Source organism: Amblyomma maculatum, chromosome 3, assembly GCF_055883805.1.
Source record: "Amblyomma maculatum isolate TAMU_Amacu chromosome 3, ASM5588380v1, whole genome shotgun sequence".
Classification (NCBI taxonomy): Eukaryota; Metazoa; Arthropoda; class Arachnida; order Ixodida; family Ixodidae; genus Amblyomma; species Amblyomma maculatum.
The window spans coordinates 29,450,408-29,471,493 of NC_139346.1; the positions used below are offsets into that span (position 1 = coordinate 29,450,408).

A 21,086-nucleotide genomic window follows, 5' to 3' on the forward strand; every position below is an offset into this window, starting at 1 on the left:
CTGTATCAGGAAATAGCGTCATGTGCATATGTTCAAAATGAATTACGGTGTTTCGCAGTGGCCGATATGAAATGAAACCGCAGTGGAATTACCTGTATCCTTGAGAGAAGGTCACCCGCTGTCGCCAGCTCCATTACGATGAAGACCTTCTTGGCTTCGCATATCATCTGGAAGACTCGCGTAATGTTGGGGTGGTGAAGGCGAGATATGATGTGTATCTCTCGAGGCAGAAACCTCGTCCGGTACTCCCGCGTCGTCTTGGCCAGGTTCACTATCTTGCAAGCATACGCTACGTTGTCTTTAGCGACCATCCTACACAAGAGAAATGCAAGACTTCAAGCTGTGTGTGCACTGGCAGTGAAAGGGCCATTTTTACAAAACTTCCAAGAGACAGCTAGCGAGAATGGGTTAGAGACTTCACACAGTGTGACAGTTATAGATAACGAACACGACCACGCGCATGCACTATCCAACACAAAGTGCCTGAAATACGCACTGGAAACCGAAACCTTCCTTATCGACAAGTATTAAAAGACGATTCTTATGGACGTAAAATGTAGGCTCAGAGTTTTCGCATGTATACTAAAGGAACAAGGCATTATTAGTTATATCGCTTCTATAGGAAATAAGCCGGAGACGTGGGTCCTAGAATTTTGGCAGCGATATTTATACAGTTATCCACACTGCCCTGTTAGGAAGCTTTTACTGGCTCTTTTCATGCGATCAGTCTACATTCTGTTTCGTTAAGCATCTAATTTTAAGTACGTCCTAAGAATATAAAGGTTGCTCTAAAATCCCCAACCTCCGGCGGTTCCATTCAACCCAAAGCGATTTTGAATCAAGGCAAGGTGCTTTGGCATACAAAAGCATGTTTATTTACAATAAACAGCGATTTCAAACTGTAAACCTTTCCGGTAAACTGAAACACTATCCATTGTTGAATGTGCTAATGCAACATAAAGTAAGTACAGTTGCGGAGGGCTCATGAAAAACCTATTTCTACTTGGGAAATTTCGTCGCAACTGCATTGTTCGAAAACAAACGTATTCATGCTGTTACTATTCAAAGCACCTGAATGCACGTAGAAGACAATTCGCTAGAAATGGTGCAGATGAGTGTCACAAATGCAATTGCCTCATTACCCTTACAGAGTGCGCAATGCTTTGTTTATAATATTGTAACATATTGTTACACAGAAGGCACTCTGGCACTGAGAAACACCGACAACCAGTTAGGTCAGCACGAGACGGAGCAGTCCCACTTCGTCGTCGTTTCCCAATTGCCTGTTCAATTCTCCGTCGTCTCTGAACGGCATGTGTCATTGCCCCCTTCTTGGCAGCATCGTCTCGATGCTGCAAATGCGATGAAATGAGAGATAGTGCGCTAGTTTGATACGGGAAGACCACAACACAAAACGGGACGTCATCAGTCTCAAGATAAGTCGGCGGGGCGGTCGTGGTAGGGTTTCATCCGAACGACGTGTACAACGTCAATGAAATTGCACCGTTTGCGGCTTGAGGGATCTTATGTCGCGGATTCGACTTCGTAAGTAACGTGACTGGTGCGGCGGAGGACACGGTATGGGCCGAAGTACCGGCGCAGCAAATGTTCTGACAGTCCGCGATAACGAATGGGGGTCCAAATCCAGACATAGTGTCCTGGCTCGTAGGCAGCGAAGCGCCGTCCCTGGTTGTAGCGGTCAGCATCTAGTTTCTGTTGTAGGTATATGCGCTACCTTGCCAGTTGCCGCGCTTTTTCCGCACGCTGAGTAAAACTAGCGACGTCCAGGTCAAGCTCATGTTCGTAGTTGGGGTATACGGGCAGCATTCTATCCAGGGGAGTGGTCACTCGACGGCCGAAACCACGTTCGAAGGGAGTGAGCCGCGTCGTCTCTTGAAGTGACGCATTGTATGCGAACGTGGCATATAGGAGAATTTGATCCCAGGTATTATGCTCTATATCCACGTAGATAGACAGCATGCCGGTTGGAGTTCTGTTTAACCGTTCCACCAAGCCATTAGTTTCCAGGTGGTATGCCGTGGCGCGTCTATAGCTAGTGTAACAGAGATTTGAGCTAGTTGGTTCATCTTCATGGCTAGTATGTGCAAGATTCAGCGCAGCCTTAGTCAGGCGGGGCGTAAAAGCTGCCCCGCGGTCGGTAATGATAATAGCCGGAGCGCCATGACGCAATACGATGTTGTGGACAAACAATTCTGCTACTTCGGTGGCAGTTCCATTTGGGAGCGACGCGGTCTCAGCATACCAGGTCAAGTAGTCTGTCGCGACAACAATCCAACGTTTTCCATTAGTTGACTTCGGGAAAGGACCAAGAAGATCCATCCCAACTTGTTGGAAAGGAGTTTTCGGTGGAGCTATGGGTTGAAGAACTACAGGTGGGTTTACTGGTGGAGTCTTTCAGCGTCGACAGTCACGGCAGTTTTGACGTAAGATCGTACTGAAGGTAATAATTCTGTCAATAGTAATTCTCCCGAATTCTTGCAAGCATACGACTAACTCCTAAGGTGCTGGCGGACGGTTCGACGTGACGAGCGCTCACGATTTCAAGCCGTAGGTGCGTAGGGACTACGAGTAGAAATGTCTCTTCTGGTCTTTCAAAATTGCGCTTGTAGAGACCTCCACTTCGTAAAGCGTATGACTGCAAGCTATGAAAAAAAACAAGTGGTGTCCTACCATCGCGTCCTTCCAGATACTCGATGAGCGGCGCCAGTTTCGTGTTCTTGCGTTGAAGGTCAGCCATTTGGGATTGGGTAATGGCCCCATAAAGGAAACATCGTCGGCGTTTTCTACGGCAGTGGAGTCTGAGGGCCCGCGTGACAAGCAATCCGCACTTGGGATTTATGTCCCGACTTATAAACAACAGTAACGTCATACTCTTGAAGACGGAGGCTCCATCGAGCCAAGCGTCCAGCCGGGTCTTTAAGATTTGCCAGCCAGTACAACGAATGATGATCGCTGACAATACGGAAGGATCGTCTATACCGATATGGTCGAAACTTGCGAACAGCCCAGATTACCGCAAGACACTTCTCTGTGGTTGAATAGTTCGTCTCCGATCGTAAGAGTGTTCGGCTCGCGTAAGCGATAACCCGTTCTACACCTTCTTGCCACTGGATGAGCACCGCCCCAAGGCCAACGTTGCTGCTTCGGGGCGGCTCAATGATTTTGCTTCTAAGCCCCGTAACTGAGCACGTTACGCTTCTCCAGCGTTCTACATCTTGTGGTTGAAAACTGCCCTCCTCACTCTCCTCAATCGCACCTATATATTCAAGTACTGCTTACAGGAGCCTTGTTACACACCTTATAAGCGAACCGTTTGGGCCGTATATTTTTGACAAAGGCTGTGCGTCGGTTGCGGCGTCTTCACCGAAATGGGCCAGTATTGTGGGTCTGTGCAGGCGACCTCGGAACTCCTGGAAGGCTAGCTCTTGATCGCCTTCCCAAAGGGAAAGTATGTCTTCTCTAATTAGTGCAGTCAGCGATTCAGCTATCTTAGAAAAATCTTGGATGAAGCGTCAGTAGTAAGAACAAACACCCAGAAATCGCCGAAGTGCGTTTTGTCGGTGGGGCGGGGAAAACTTGGCACTGCCGTAGTCTTGTTGGGATCAGGGAGGACGCCCTGTGCACTAACCACATGACTGAGAAAGCCTAGTTCCTTGAAAGCGAAGTGGCGTTTATGAGGCTTCATCATTAGTTGCGCGCCGTTGATTGATTGATTTTATTTATTTATTTATTTATTTATTTATGGCACTGAGTTTGTCCTACGGCTTAAAAGGTGGTGGTAGAGTCACAGAAATGTGTGGAGTGCAGCCATGTGCAAGAAGTCACATAAACTGTGTGCATAAATGTTGTTTGTTATCCATAAGGGGAAATGGCAGTCATTATTTGGTGAAAGTCCAGCTTTTTGTAAAATGATCTTGCGTATATGCGAAGTTCCTAGGCATGTCCATAATAGATGCCGAACATTGGTGTCGCAAGCGGGTTCTTCGCAGTGGGGGCATTTGTCGGGAACTGGAATAGTAGTGCTTTGCCACTGGTGTCGAACGGCGAGCGTAAGGGCCACTCCGACTCTAAGCCGTCTCAGAGATACCTCCTCCACCCTTGTTAGATAGGGGGGAAGGACGTACGTACACGGGGGGGGGGGGGGGGATTAGAGCACGTGTACGCTGCCTGAGGGATGCTGATGATGTCAAATGGGTCAGGAGTGGATACGGTGGCAAGGAATCAAGAATAGGTTGCAACACATACGCTGCACAAGGAAGCACGTCTGCTGCTATGGTATTCAAATTTGTGTTGCCTTGAACCCAGTGAATGATTATAGTCACTTGGTAACGGTCACAAGTAGCATGTATAGTCTGTGCGACCCTTAGAGTGCTATGGACTTTAAATGTTTTAGGGCTTCTTTAGAGTGAGTCATTATGTGTACTTGTTTAAACGTAAGGTCGACAGGTAACGCTTCTGTGGCGTTTAAGATAGCTTGCAGTTCGAAGGCAAGAGTTAATTTGGCGTCGGTAAGGTAAGTTCGATTGGTGTTCAGGTGAGGGTGGGTTGAGCTTATAAAAGCAACTGAACCACCTATTAGGGTTACGGCTGCATCTGTGTAAATAATACCGTCATCATGTGTTGCGCAAATCGTTATTGGGAATTATGATGAGAGCTGCGACTTCTCGGTGAGTAGAGGCTTATTAGAAGTAAGGTGGTAGTAGTCCCATGGAGGTGGTTGGTTCTCTAATTCAAGACGAAGGGAAGCTTTTCTTACTCTGTTTGTCTGTCTTTGGACAGTTAATTCTGCCAACGTGTTAAGGTGGGCGTACTCCTGGAGTAGACGGATAGGAGTTAATCGTGGCAGTCCCGTAATGACTCGCATGGCCTCGTGGTTGAGTGCCTCGAGTGTGGGCCATTGCCATTTTGTGAGTTTCTGAAACTGTGCCTGGTATAGAAGCCGCGGTTGAAAGATAGCACGGACAAGTCGGCGAGCGGTATCTGATCGGGCACCACCAGAACAATTTGCTATTCTTCGAATTAGTCCCAGTGTGTTCATGGCACTTTTGCGCACATCTGATAGCCAAACTGTGCCTTTTTCTGAACAGTGTACATGGAGGCCCAACACCTTGGTATATTCCACTTCAAGGAGGGGTGTATTCTCAATTGTCAACGCGAATGGATTAGCTTTGAAACTTCTGCGGCCGGCCTTATTGCCCACATGGATTTAGCATGTTTTGGTGAGGTTGAGGGATAGGCCTGTGTTGTTGAGAAATTTTTGAAGCAGATTTATCGCATTTTGCAAGGAGTCTTGCTGCACCTGCACTGACCGGTTTGTAGACCACATAGTAATGTCATCTGCGTAGGCTAGCACTTTATTATTAGGAATTGAGGCAAGTTCATGTATGAGAGAAATAAATGCAATATTAAACGAAGTTGGGGCTAAAACTGAGCCCTGCGATACTCCACGATTAGAAATAAAATGTCCTGTTGGTTTTCCATTTACACGGATAGCAAACGTTCGGTGGGAGAGGAACGCGTGAATTGCAAGACAAAGCTGTAAGGGCATTCCAAGTGATGACATAGTATTGAGGATCGCTGTGTGGAGGATGTTGTTGTAGGCTTTCGTGATATCTGTTGCCACGACTGTGCGGACGAGACGATTGTGAGATGAACAATAAATTACTTCATTGGCAAATAGTTGAAGATCATCTTCAGATCCGTACCCAGGCCGAAAGCCAATCTGAGAAGACGAATATCTGTGATGATGATCAAGCCACCAGGATATTTGAGTGACAAGTAGCTTTTCGTACAGTTTAGAGATAGTTGGGGCAAGAGAAATGGGGCGTAGAGCACCAAGGGTTGTAGGTGGTTTTCCGGGCTTTGGTATGGGAACTACTACAGAATGTTTCCAATCTGGTGGAATTTCACTGGAAATCCAGATTTCATTGAACATTCTCAGAAGTAAGGTCAATGATTCACCTTCTAGATTGCGGAATAGTGTATAATGCACACCACCATGACCGGGTGTGGTGTTTGGGCGGGTGTCTTCAATCGCAGCGATCAGCTCAGCCATGGTGAAAGGGCTCGTGATCTTATCTTCTGTGTGATGGTTGGAGAGACTGAGTGGAACCGGTGCAGGTTGGCAGTCATAATTGGGGAAGAACTGAAGAGCTGCTTGCTTGGCAAATTCTTGCGGTGAAAGACGCAGGGCTGTTCGAATACTTTCAGCGTAGTCTTTAATTGAGGGTTTTCGTTCCATTGAATGAAACACACGCCACAGGTGGCGGTTTCCGATCGGAGTACTTATGTGAGATCACCAGTCTGACCAATGTTTGTGTAGAAGGTGCTTAGAATACCTACGGGCTTTAACGGTTGTTTATGAAGCTCTGCTATGGCAATATTATTGGACGGATGCTGACTGACGTATGCGTCCATTTGCTTGCGCCGTGCCCAGAGATTAAGGAGGTGAAGGTCAGGGTTTGGTTGGTCTTCATTGATGGTTGAAGACACGGTGTGCTGATTTAGAACTTGAAAGTGTCGAATCAGGAGTTATTGAGATGAGGCGAGCATCTGTACGTAGAGTATCCCAACAAGTAACGTGAATTTTGCGGCGAATTTTACGTAGTGTGCTTGAGGTAAAATCGATTAGAATGGGGGAGTGGTCACTGCCCCAGGTGTCTGGTTCGCTATTCCAGGGAGGATTCCCAGGGCCCAGCCCCCACGTAAGGTCCAGAGGCGACGCCGGTGCACGTGGGCGGGTGCATGTTGACAAACTCTTCAGAAGTGCAAATGTCTGGTCAAAAAATGTGTCGTAAATTTGACGTCTACGTTTAGTGTGTTGTATATATCCCCAGGCTGTGTGCGGTCCATTGAAATCTCCTCCAACAAGTATGGGTACACCTGGGTATGAGGTGTGCAGATGTGTGAGCCATCCAAAGTTGAGCACAGTAGATAGCGGTCGTACGTAAAATGATGCTAATATAACTGGAGTACGTTGGGGATTAGTAATAATGGCTGTCACTTCTTCACGGGTATTGCACCAACGGGATAGGTCTATTGGAGAATGAGGAATCGATGAATGAACATATACTGCCGCTTTACCGGGAGCAAGACCACTGCGGCGGTCGGGTATCGAGGGGCAGTGATATATGCAGTAACCAGATAGAGGTGGAATAGCATTATGCTCTTGTAAAAGGAAAGCCCAGGTCTTAAGTTTTCCTTCTTGAATACGGAGGGAGTTTGTTAGTGAGATCCCTACAGTTCCATTGCATTACAAGGGATTAATGGTTAGTGGACATTAGTTTGCAGAACAGATGTTATCATTTCAGGAAGTTGCTGCAGCAGTGTAATCAGTGACGTCATTGAAGTTGTCGCTGCAGACTTGTGAGGTTGGGCATATTTTGACTCACAATGACTGTACTGATTAGAGAAAAGATGTACTTGACGTGTAGGCTCAACAGGCGATTGTTGCGAACGTTGCAGTACGATTAACAGACGCTTGCAAAGATGATCAAGCTGTTGGCGAACTTTGGCAATCTCTTTATCTATGACAGAAATATCGTTAGGCATAAGGGAAATAATTGGTGGAAATTTATCTTCTGTTTGACGAAGAGTACGGGAACTATGCTTCGAAACAGATGCATAAGATGGGCGGATTTGAGAGGGCGGAGGTAAATATGTTGGCGTCAAGTCGGTACCATGCTCCTCTGTGTGGTTTGATAGAGCAGCAAAACGGTTTGAAATCCTGACTGCATCATAAGTAGGCTTATGCACTACACGACGTTTCTTGCGAGGGCACTTGGGATACGTAATGTCGTGATCTTTTGTTTTACAAAACGGACACTTGAAAGAGGGGAGGCCGTCCGCTGATTGTTTTGGTAGAGTGTCCTCGGACGCAGGGCATATTTTTTTTTTATGTGGCCTTGTCGTAGGCATCGGTAGCAAAACACTGTGGCAGGGCGGAAAGGCTTCGGATGAACGACCAGCCCGTTGTAGAACAAATGGTTAGGGAGTTCTAAAGGACCCTTAAAAAAGAATTGTGCCTCGATTACCTAGTTGGCGGGCATTTAGCACAGAGTTCGTGTCTGATAAATGATCCCCCATAACCTCATTTGGAGGTCCTTTAGGATCCAGGTTATAAATGACACATCTTTGCAAGCCGGGTCCAGATGCTAGGTATGCGTGCACAGGTACATATTGAGAGTCACTGATATATATTTTATCAATATGACAGATTTTCTCAGCATCGCCAAGGGAGGCTACTTGCACCGTGATTGAATTAGAGGGACGGTGGTAAATAAATCATCGGTAGCCTGTTGTACCCAGTGCGCGGTCATTAAGCTGTTGCACTGATCTCGAAGAAATCGACGTTGTCATATTGAAATGTAGGCTTAATGTGTACTCGGAAGGAGCAGTCTGCGTCAGAGAGCCCGTATTTCGATGGGGTTCTAGACGAACTATAATCATCTGGAGAGGGTTTTACCTTCTTTGCAGCTGGTTCTGTTGAATCGGAAAGAGACCGCATAGGAATGGTCACAGGAGTAGACAAGCTGTTGAAAGCTGAAGTCGGTTGATCCCCTGAACCTGGACGCGCCGACTTTAGTAGCGATGACGTAGATGCTGAGTTGCTTAAGGGACATCCTTGAGGTGGAAGGTTAGGCAAAGCAGTAGAGGTGGTGACAACTGCATGCGATCTTTCCATGTCATAGTTATTATTCATGTCGATTGACCAAGTTGAGGCTTAATGCCAACGAAGTGAACGTTGGCATTGTGATGGGTGCGCTGAAGGGGTCGTCTTGAGGCTTTCTGGAGCTCCTTGATTGATTGAAGCACAATGCGCAACCGGTCCAGATGTTCCTCGAAACTAGGCGAGGTCCTAACATCCTCTAAGTACACCAAGCACGACTGCCGCTTCTGACCTGGCAAAACCGTGCCCATCATACGTTGGAACGTAACCGGTGCAGAGTAAAGACCACCGTTTTATTATGGGCGCTGCCATTTTGTGTATGTGGCGCCATCTAGCGGCCGAGTTGTGAACATCCGCCATGCTGGTAAGTGGGGGTCCCATCCGCGGAACAGGCGACAAGTAGCACAAATTGGCATTTTGGAGCTTTCGCATGCAATGTTTTGCTTTCTGAAAGTACCTAGCTGAAAGAAGAAAACAATTTCAGGAGCAGCGAAGCTGTTCGGTCAAAAATGACAAAAACGTATGCTCCTGATCAGGCCGGCTTAAGGCTACAAGCCTGATTACAATTAGTGTGTAAATTTTATGTGGCACAGAGAGGCGGCGGCGCACCACTAGCCACGAGGGCAGCTTTCGATCTACTTTTTATTCTTAAATGATTTCTAGAGACGGCTTACTGTAACAATTTAGGGAAAGAAAGCACGCGAATGTAGCCGTTTCATGTCACGTTTAGGAGCAACACTAATCGCGCTACATTTGTTGGGTCGACCGATCGTTCATATACTCTTTACTGCTTGAGCGGCTACTGCGGAAGTTTTCACACCTCCACTGGGGTTCTATTCCTAAGTATCCATTATCCATTTCGGATCCATTTAATCTACCCTAGCTACTTTTGTTGGGTGACAATCAGGCAGGGTGTTCAAGCGTCCACTACCAGACAATCAGATTTCAGCATTTCCTACATGACTCAACCACCTGTTTGCCGGTATGTGCGGGGAGTGGCGATGACATGTCAATATCGGGAGCTGCTATTCTGCAATTTCTCTGACTGGGCGTTAGTTGCGTTTGTCTGACAATGCCGTCATGCTGACATCCAAATACAAGATAAAATGGACAATTGATACCAATGTAATAGTGACCTTAAATTATGCCTCATAATGACCTCATAGAAAGTTGCTTTTGTCAACAATTATATAGTCCATTTTTCGTCGAAGGTTTGCTTACTGCAAGCAATCACTGCTATTCCTATGATCATATTCCCCTTTATTAAACCCCGCTGGGGTGGCGCAGTGGTTACGGCGCTCGACTACTGTTCCCAAGGACACGCGATCGAATCCCGGCCTCCGCGGCCGCTTTTCGATGGAGGCGAAAAGCAAGGCGCCCGTGAGCTGTGCGATGTCAGTGCATGTTAAAGAACCCCAGGTAGTCGAAATTTCCGGAGTCCTCCACTACGGCGTCTCTCATAGCCTGAGTCGCTTTGGGACGTTAAACCCCACAAACCAAACCAAACCTTTATTATCGGCAGCACAATCTTACAAGATGCGTGTTTTCAAACAAAAAATATATATATGGTAGCGCTGTTTCACTAAATAAATTGACAATCAATTTATTAGTATGTCGTTGTCTTCAAGTGGGACCGGTTCTTTCATACTTGCATTAACCTCAGGTGACTGAATCGAAATATTTTCTTTACCTGGCAGCAGCTCGTAAATATTTGCCGAAGGAATATCATCCGCTTGTTGCCCAAAGACTGCCGTTGTTGCACGGGTATTCAGTTTTTCCGGTCCGTACTCGGCAAACACAGTGTTCGGAACTCGCACGAAAGGCTGCCAAAGATAAACATTTCCGGTTGGGGCTTGAAATTCAGAGGCTCCTCGTCTTAGCCCAATTGAGTGAGTTGTAAGTGGAACAGTGTAGAGCGATACACGTGCATGCCATATTTTCTTTACCTGGCAGCAGCTCGTAAATATTTGCCGAAGGAATATCATCCGCTTGTTGCCCAAAGACTGCCGTTGTTGCACGGGTATTCAGTTTTTCCGGTCCGTACTCGGCAAACACAGTGTTCGGAACTCGCACGAAAGGCTGCCAAAGATAAACATTTCCGTTTGGGACTTGAAATTCAGAGGCTGCTCGTCTTAGCCCAATTGAGTGAGTTGTAAGTGGAACAGTGTAGAGCGATACACGTGCATGCCACCGCTGTTATTCTTTTATCTTCTGTTAATCATCTCCTTTTGGTTGTTATGTTTTTGTTAATGCAAACAACTGAGTAAAAAAAAAAGATTGTGCTAACCGCGGCAGCTCTTAGCAGTTAAACTGCGGCCAGCAAAAATGAAACGATCAGGGAAATGTAGGAAAGAAAGGGACGAAAAAAGAAAGAACAGGGAAAGAAAGCACATCGCTCACATCGGCTAATCGGCTTAGATACTTTGCGGCTATTCAAGACACTCTGTGTCAAAAGACTGCAACGTGTGCCCTTTCTCCATAGAGTGCCTTGCCGCCCCCGCTGCTATCCGCGCGTCCACACATACCAGACAGGAGAAGCCGCGCAGCGCGTTCCGGTTCGAGGATATTTTCTTCCTCGCCGCAAAAACGGTCTATAGACTGTCGGGCGTCACAAATGCAGTCTTCTCTCGGTCTCTCTGATCCACCTTGATTCGCTAGTATCCGCTTTAGAGGTCTAATGGGGAGAAGTACCTGGCGTCGCGCAGTCGGTAGAGAGCATTATCAATCCTGGGCAGCGGGTAGACCTCCTTTTTTGTCACGTTATTCAGCTTTCGGTAATCGACACAGAATCTCAAGGTGCCATTATTTCTTTTTAACAAGGACCACTGGCGACGCAATGGGCTCGTCGAAGGCTGGATCACGTCATCCACGAGTATTTCACCCGCTTGAGTTTTAATGGCTTCACATTTCTTAAGAGAAACCCGGTATGGGTGCTGGCATACCGGTAGGTGGTCTGATCGGTGATAATGCAGTGCTTGGCGACAGGAGTACGACCGATCTTGGAGCCCGTCACGAAGCAGTCTGCGAAATCAGCCAGAAAAGCCGAGAGAAGATTCCTCTGATCGGGCCTCAAGTCCGGGTTAATTTCTTAATGCTTTGAAGAGCATGACAAGGTGCGGCCTCTTCAGGGTTGGACCCGGCGGTGAATAAATGAGGCAAGGCAGTAACATCATAAAGGAGGGCAACAGCCATGTCTTTGGCGAGATGCCGCATCTTCTTGGCAAAATTTGTCAGGAGGACATTAGCACAACCATTCTGGAGTTGCACGAGCCCTCGAGCAACGGCTACTTCCTTGTCGAGTAGTAGCGGTAGGTGTTCATACGCAGTGCCCTAGTAATCGTGAAACAAGTCCTGCCTCACAAGAACCAGCACACTAGACCGTGCTGGCACCCTCACGTAATCGTCAATTATACGCAAAGCGTTCAGTCCCGGATCTCCGTTTTCAATACACGCCGCGGCCCATTTCCTCGAAAAGGTTACACGTGGTTCTTTCAGGTCAGTGACAGAGTTATTGGTCTGCAGGAAGTCTAGGCCAAGAACGAAGTGTTTTGAACACTAAGGAAGTACGACGAATTCTGCGATGTACAGAAAACCACGGATACCGATCCGCGCTGTGCACTTGCCTGCAGGGGTAATCAAGTGACCTTCCGCCGTGCAAATTTTCGGGCCTGACCAATGCGTCAAAACGTTCTTCAATTCTACGGTATAGAGTAATGCGGTGACATCGACTTCATCAATCGTTACGCACAAATTGGAGGTAGTATGTCGGATGCTGTCGCTACCTGTCCCAAGCGAAATGTCGGCGCACCGGTCGGAGGTAGCACGTTTGATGCTGTCGCTACCTGCTACCTGCAAATTTTCGTTGGATCGACCTGACGATGACGGAGGAACTTCACATTTCCCGACATCAGCGACCCTGCCCCCGAAGGCAGCTAGTATTAGTTTTCCCGGCAAGAAATGGAAGAGCGGCGTCGGGAACAGTTTGGACTTGGCGAACGGTAGCTTGTTGGGGACGTAGACCGACGCTCTTGGTAATCGGACGTGTTAGAATACTATCGCGCAACAAGGTTGCTTGCGACCTCAGTAAGCCGTTCGCCATTCCAAGGGCAGAGGTCGTCCGGTGCAAAACCCCGCATGTCGACGCGGCGGTACGGGTACGTCCGAAAGAGGCGACCGGCTTCACCAATATTAGCAGAGGGGTCGACGATGCCGGGTCCGCCATGCTTGATCTTTACGGAGTCGCTGGTAGGTTGGCAAGGGGAGTAGCGAGGCTACATGCGCCTCCATGCGAGGTCCTCTATGCGAGAACCCTACGGCTGCATTGCTGAAGCGGCGGCATTGATAGCATGGTTCGGCGTGGAAGCCTTGCGTAGGACGGACGTGCAGGTGGGTTTCGCGTCGAACTGATGGGGAACGTTACGCACTTGCTCAGTTGCCACGCGCATCTCGTCCCGGACGATTTCAGCCAGTGAAGGAAAAGAAGGCATTTGGAGGGCTTGCAGTTCCTTCGCACGACAAAACGGATGAGATTTTGTAATGCGTCCATGCCGCTGCCGACATGCATAGGAAGTGCGTCGGACCCAATGCTGTTCACGTCACGGTTGTACTGTCGGGCTCGGTGTTGCAGCGTAGTCTCCGTGGTGGCCGCCTCACTGAGAAACTCCACCACACTGCACGGTGGACTGCTCACCAGTCCCGCGAAAAGTTCTTGCACACCGCACCGCATCAGGTGGCGTAGCTTCCTCTCTTCCGGCATTTGCGGAGCTGCACGCTTGAAGAGGCGTGTGATGTCCTCAAAGAACATACGCACGCTCTCGTTCTGGCGCTGACTGCGCGAGTGTAGAGCAGCTTTTGCTCGCTCCCGGCAGTCGGCAGTAGAAACGTGGCTTTCAAGTCACGACAGAAGGCTTCCCAGGATGTAAGATGGAAAAGAAGTCTCATGGTTTTCAAATCATGTCCGTGCAGACTCTTCAAGAGTGAAATACACGTTGCGGAGCTTACGCCCATCGATCCACCCGTTGTAACGAGCGACTCGCTCGTAGGTCTCTCGCCAGTCCTCAGCGTCCTCGAACACGTCGCCATGAAAAGATGGATGTGTTCGCGGCTGATCACACATGATGTGCGTGGGAAGCTTGCTCTCAGCTGTCATTCCACTATGTTCTGCGGCCGTCTTAGGTTGCGTCGTCCTGGTAGCGGCCGGCAGGGGTCCGAATTCAGGGGGCTCTCCGCGTAGGCGGCGGCCGAGGCGCTGATGTAACGGCGTAAGCTCCGTTGTGACAGGTTGATTATGCAGGACTGGATCGATACCCGGCAATGCCTCCGCCAAACTTGTAACGTAACGTTACACAGAAGGCACTCTAGCACTGAGGAACACCAACAACCAGTTAGGTCAGCACGAGACAGAGCAGTCCCACTTCGTCGTCGTTTCCCTATCGCTCATTCAATTCTCAGTCGCCTTCTTTGAATGGCATGTGTCAATATTTCTATATTATTTATAATTATTTTCTTTATATTGTTGCGAAGGGGGTAAGACGTCGGAGCTCTGAACAACAAGACGATAGGGTAGGGTGCTCAGCTGGTCAACGGCAGCGCGTCCGGCACGAGAGTATTCTTCGAACGTCTTTTCCCTTCACTTGTGTTTTAAACTTCATCTTCTTCTGTACTGTTACATTTTCCCCCTGGGCAGACGAAGCCCCCCGGGTGAGGTAGTTATTCGTTTCCACGAGAGTGACACGGCTTCATCCGGGCGACATGGGCAACTTCAGTTCTGACTTAACCACGACCACTTGGTGTCATACGTGCTATTTGGTAGTTCACTTCGTTGACGCGTTCAAGCACAACGTAATGCGCCAACATTTTCTGGGCTAAACCACGCTTTCAGAGAGGTCGCCAAAGCCACACTAAATCTCCAGGGGCGTAAGACACATGGTTATGCCGGCTGTCGTACCGAGCTTTTGAACGCTCTTGCGAAGCGGGAATTCGCAAACGGGCGAGACGGCGAGCGTCTTCGCTCGACAAACAGTTTCCGCGATGCACGGTTCATCATGGACGGAGTAAGGAAGAATGGTGTCTAGACAATACCGAGGAGGACGGGCATATAGCCGGAAGAACGGCCTGTAGCCAGCAGTCTCATGGGTAGCAGTGTTGGAGGCAAACGTTATAAATGGCCGTATAGTATCCCAATTCTTGTGGTCAGATGCGATGTACATAGATAGCATGATTGTGAGTGTGCGGTTTGTGCGCTCCGTCAAACCGTTGGTTTGAGGGCGATATGGTGTGGAATGCCTAAAATGCGACGCACACAAACGAAGAAGCTCTTCCACAACATCTGCCATAAACTGGCGATGATGATCACTCGCGGAGGTCCATGGCGGAGGATCACGGAACGGAGCGAGAACAGGGACACGTGGTGAGTAGTGGCTGAAGGAAGAGTTGCCGTTTCGCAGTAGCGGGTGAGGTAGTCGGCACAAACCACGATCCAGCTATTTCCGTCGCATGACTTCGGGAAGGGACCCATAAGGTCGATTCCGATTTTCTCAAATGCGCCACGTGGTGGAGTCGCAGGATGCAGCAGGCCCTGTGGCGTGGACGTAGGGCGTTTGTGTCGTTGGCACTCAGTGAAGCTCGCCACACATCGCTCAGTCGTCTGGCGCATCTTTGGCCAATAAAACCAGGCGCGAGCACGATGGAGCGCTCTTGCAGAGCCCAGGTGACCAGAAGTGGGGTCGTCGTGCATGGCGCGTAAGATGCACGAGCGATAGCTCTCGGGATCCACAAGCAGAAAATTTGTACCGGTGCTTGAGTAAACCTTTTTGTACAAAAGGCCATCATGGAGAGGCCCTTTGTAGAAAAAGGCTTACTCAAGCACCAATATTCTTTATATTTTCTTGATATAATTTGTATATATATAATTGTCTTCATAATATATTCATCCAAGGGAAGGAAAGCGTAGCAGGGGGCGGCAGCAAGTTAGGTGGGCGGATGAGATTAAGAAGTTCGCAGGGGTCAAGTGGATGCAGCTAGCACAGAACCAGGTTAAGTGGAGAAATATGGGAGAGGCCTTCGCCCTGACGTGGGTATAATCAGGCTGCTGCTGATGATGATAATGAGAATGATGGTGATATAATTTTCTTTATATTTGTTGCAACCAAGGCGCATAAAGCTAATAATAATGTAAAGTGTTGGTAAAAACGTCGAAACCAACAGATGACGAGAAAGGCTGCATTTAACTGAACTTTTTATAGGGTTGATGCGCCCACAAAAGAAGGAAGCAATTCGTCGACGGCGATAAAAGGAATCGTGCTGGTTGGTGGTCGGGCTAAAACTGTCCGCAGAACTCGGCCGCGCTGAAATTAAAGTGGACAAAGAACCATCTAGAACAGCGGCCAAAGGAGCCTGGAAACGTCTGAAACGATAAACAGCTGTGCTTCGCGGCAATTAGTCGGGCAAACCCTCAGTGCACTCGCGCTACAAGGAAAATGTTAAAGCCCAATCTCGCGCCAACGAGCATGAACAAGATCATTCTGTGCGCTACAATCACATTGATAAGCCTACTTGCTGAAGGTTTGAAAACAGCAACAAAATAGGACTTTCATTGGTTCGTGGCAACAAAAACCTAATAAGCCTTCGTGCTATCGTAAACGCCTGCCTACACTAAGGACTGAAAACAAGACATCATTATCATCTGCCGGATTATGCCAACTGCAGGGTGAAGGCCTCTCCCATATTCCTTCAATTAACTCGATCCTCTCTTAATACATTTACTTGACCCATGCGTATATTAACGCCATCAGCCCATCTAACTTTCTCCCGCCCCTGGTACCCTTTCCTTCCCTTTTAATACAATTACCATTAGCGAGCATCGGTTACCTTCGCTTCGTACTATATGTCTTGCATGTGCTCATTTATTCTTCTTAATTTCAACTGGAATGTCAACAACTCTAGTTATTTCTCTGACTCAGTCTCCACGCTTCCTATCTCCTAACGTTACACCTACAATTTTGCGTTCCATAAACACAAGTAGCGATGGCCTAATTCGAGCGCACTGTACCACCCCTCAACTACGTTCATCTGTGAGCTTTGCGTTATTTCCGTATAGACTTCGGGTTATTCCGGAACCTAACCCTTGACCTCAGATATAACAGACGTGTGACCTCGGTTATAGCCGTTGTACCGAACAGCCAAACTAGGTTATCATGAGTATGAATGCGTTCCACGTGATTCTCGAACAAAACGAGCACACAACCTTGTTTGTGCTTGTGCGTACCACCTGATATTGAATATATAAAACGCCTAACCTTCTTTATAACGAAGATGGATGTATACGAGGTGACCTCGGATTTAAGAACACGCCACGCGTTTACAACGAAGGTATGCAGCTTTCATTGCCGAGCACTAATTCTTCAACGGTTTGAGCGACTTAACAAGACCACACGGCATCAGAAGATTGGGAGGAGCTGCCAGCTTGAATTGCTCATTTAGGAGTGAGAAGGTGGAATATAAATCAACCTCCCAGTGCCCCTGAATGCAGAGTCTGGCACACTACTCCTAGGCGATGCAGGTGCGTTCGTACGGCTTGGCTAAATCGAGGCTTTATAGTCCGCTAGGTAGCCCACGCTATCAGGTTATACGATTCCTGTGTCCTACAAACGGATGTGAATGCTATAAGGTGATGTCTGATATGCTCTACACTCAAGCTCCTGCCATTACCGCCATCACAGACATTGAAACGTTCAAACAAACAATATCTTCTGCCGTCTTTTAAACGCGTGACTTATTTCTGCACTGTTTCTCGTCATGTTGCCACTCCTTTCTGTAATTTCTTCGGGCCTGGAAAGTATGTGAAATAAATAAAAAGAAGAAAAAAAAAGATGCATTTAATGCGTTCGTTTGGATTTTATGAACATATTATGAATACATTTTCTTTAAACCAGATGCATGCCTCTTAGTTATAACCAAGTCCAAATAATGTTCTACACCCATGTTCTGCAGCATCGAACTGCTCATTTTTACCTCTCTTTTATGATCCGGTTATAAATTTGCGCTGTGCCGTATGTTATAATCCCGAAATTCCCCGCTAACGTTCACAGTTCATTGTAAATCAATTCCTGATATCAATATTCCGGGCCGACGTCAATCTTTATACTGAAGCCGAGCACTGTCTTAACTTCTTCCACACGTACTCAATCCGACAGTGTTGTCAGAAAGTGCAAATATTGAACACCAACCTTGATGTTCCATTGTCAAAGTAGGTGATGGCAACCCATCAGAAGTTCTACAGCTTTAGTTTCTCATTCGCTTGCTCATGCCACTCCTGCTTGGAGGTCATAGGTCACGAGCGTGCTGTGCACTAGGTTTACTTAATGCGCTCATCTCTTTTTCTTGTTGAGGTGCGCGCTGGGAATTACTGTTTGCATATCACTGCTGTACTATTCAGGCGCATACTGATGCAAATATTCCTCAAAGCAGATACAGTTCGAGAGCAGGACGTTGCACCTGCGTTTACTACCACTCGCGTAATACCCACAATAAGCGCTAATATTGCACTGCGCGAACCTCGTTTGCAGGATGCAAGAACATGCTACCCTCCCGATGCATAGCTCGACGGCCGCCATGCGAAGGGAGGGGGGGGGGGGGGTCCGTAGCTTGCTTACATGACGGTGGAGTATGACCCAGAACCGATCTCGGCCCCCAACATGTAGCCGTTCTTGGCGAGCACGTCGGCGTCGGTGCTCAGCTGCGTGTAGTCGGAAGGCAGAGGAGATTCACTCCACATGGTAGCCATGGCAGCTGTTGGAATTTTGTTCCCGATTTCCGAGGCACCCACTGATCCTTCTTCTGTTTGTCTTCTTCTTTCTCTCCCTATCTGTCATCCGCAATGCATTCCTTCCTACACTAATGTCCGTTTGGGAACATTTGCTTCTTTGAAATCCATACCAAAATCAAGCACAGTGCATCGCTATTTTTCCAATGTTTTTCATTCCGCTGCATGTTTCAAAGCATTGGCGCATATTAGCTCTTGGCGACTCTCGCACCATCGTCGTCGTTGCTGTCCCCAACTTGTCTGTACTTTGTTGTCAGCTTTGCAATAGTTTATCCCAAGGAACATCTAGAGCAAATAGCCCGAATCGCTACCCTTCATATTTATGTCCCCAGGTTTGCGGTAGCAAGTTAGAGAAAGAATATTTCTCGATTTCACTTTCAGCGGTGACGCGAAAGAGCGAAGTTTAGGCGCAGACAAGCAAGAGGGAGAGTTGGAGGCAATGGGTGCCTTGCGGCTTGTAAAATTATGGCGTTCTCGGGGGCATGCGTACGCGGAGAGTACCTGTCATGCGACCTGCCCAGATTGTGGCCTCATCTTCGCCCTTTTAGCAAGCCCTGTTCACTTTACATGTTTAAATATGCGGCAAAGGACAAAGCGTAACAAACGTTACATTTAAAATGTTTCAGCTGCCATAGCAAAACAAAGGCGGTAATATTCGCGTTACACGAGCTTTACCGTCATCTTGCTTTCTCACATAAAACTTGTGTTGAAGGTTTGTACAAAGCCGCCGTTTAAGTCGCACAACCTGGCAGCACGCAATCCTAAAGAATGATCAGCACGAGAAACAACGCATTTTCCAGCACAGAGGGCAAAATCTAAGCCCCGGTGAAGCACTTTTCAGGGGCACTTGAGCTGGGGCCGACAAAGAGCTCTTCTGATGCAATGAGCAAATTGCTCTTGACTATTGTTATCTTGAACACTGAATATGTAATACTTCAATATGGCGGAATATAGACGTAGTCTCATTTTTTGTAGCCATAGGAGGAGCCTCCAATCTCGGCGCATAAAACCTGTTCCATGCCTAATGTAACATAAAAGCTAATAGAAACCAAATCAATCTTTCCAGGAGGAGTGAAGAAAGCTGAAGGCTGTCCGTATTAAGCATCAAATCAGGTATTCTCTAAGCATTTTAGCCCAGCGGACAGCCGCGATGTAAGCACTATTGCTGCCATTCTTACCGAGCTTTTTCTACTAGTAGTTACTTTGTTTTTGCAAATCATTTTAAAGAAAATTTTAATATTCCCATCCAAGTAAACTTGTCTGGTAAGAAGAACGCATGTTTTCGGCATGCCGGAGTCACCTAAAATGATCTTTCAGAAGGCTAAGTAATATCACTTGATCTGTCTTCTATTGGCGACAAGACAGTATATTGAACCTGGAAAAAGGAAAGAAGCTGACAATGGAAAAAGACCTCACACTGATGAGAAGTTGTAGACCTTATTTTTACGAACGGTCGGTCGAAACACTTTAGCCGCGTTGACTCAAGGAAAATCAGCCTTTTCTTGGAAGTAGGAACGACTCGACGTTTTTACAGAAACAAACAAAATAACCGCTAGCGGATGTACCATTCCCGGCTATGTGCTGCCAAACATTTCAGTGTCTAGTGGTAGGCGCTTCACAAGGGCACCCGATGCTGTTCTTACTGCAAACATCTGCACTTCACTTTTCTTAAACTTACACCAGCCAGGTGTCTTCAAACACGATGCGCAATTGGCCGCATCTCTGAACTCTAATCAGTTTACCCGACTCGCACATGACAAGCCGATATTTTTAAAAGTGTATTAAGTATAGCTTGCGCACCCGCCATCTTGAAAGCTTGTATTTCAGAATTGCTTCTTGAGACCTGTATTTTCGGAATTAGGTCTTTATATTCATGATTCACCCCTTCATGGATCACTGCGTTGTCGTGGCGGAGGGGCTTGCGAAACTCGATGAAGTCGTGAGCTTTGCTGTGTAGGGCCACCCAAGATAGACTGGTCATGGTAGAGAGTTCTGACAAAATGTTATTCACTGGAGAAGGTAATGGGAACCCACCACAGTATTTCCTGCCAAGAAACCCCTATGGCCAGTCACAATGGATTAATGATATGGCGGCGCAAGATGAGCCCCCCAGGTTGGAAGGCGTCCCACATGTTACTGGGGATGAACAAAGGGCGATTCCTAGCAGCTCCAGGACGAATTAAGCGGCTGTGCTAAAGCCAAAAGGACGCTCTGTTGTGGATGTGTTGGGAAACGACCGGAAAGTCCGATGTTGCAAGGAGGTATATCACACAGCAACATGGAATGTAAGATCTATGACGCAAGGTAGACTGGATGTCGTCAAGCGAGAAATGGACATTGATATCTTGGGTATCAGCGAGCTCAAGTGGACTGGAATGGCAGAATTTAATTCCGGTTACCATTATGTCTCTTATTGTGGGCTCGAATCCAGGAGAAGGAGTGGGGTCGCTCTCATAGTAAACAGAAGAATGGGCAAAGCAGTGCTAGGGAACAACCCCAAAAACTACCGAATGATTTCACTTCGGATCCAAGGTCACCCTTTCACCATAACAATTATCCAAGTCTATGCACCAA

General features: G+C 47.6%; 1 protein-coding gene across 1 annotated transcript in view; it reads right to left on the reverse strand.

The window, feature by feature from the left end:
* The window catches only part of LOC146194423 (testis-specific serine/threonine-protein kinase 2-like), a 57,971-nt gene extending 57,660 nt beyond the window's left edge, over positions 1 to 311 (reverse strand). The window contains exon 1 of the mRNA XM_084596554.1: positions 93 to 311. Coding sequence (XP_084452680.1) covers positions 93 to 311 — 219 coding nt within the window. The remainder of the gene's footprint in view (positions 1 to 92) is intronic.
* Between the last annotated feature and the right edge of the window lie 20,775 nt (positions 312 to 21,086).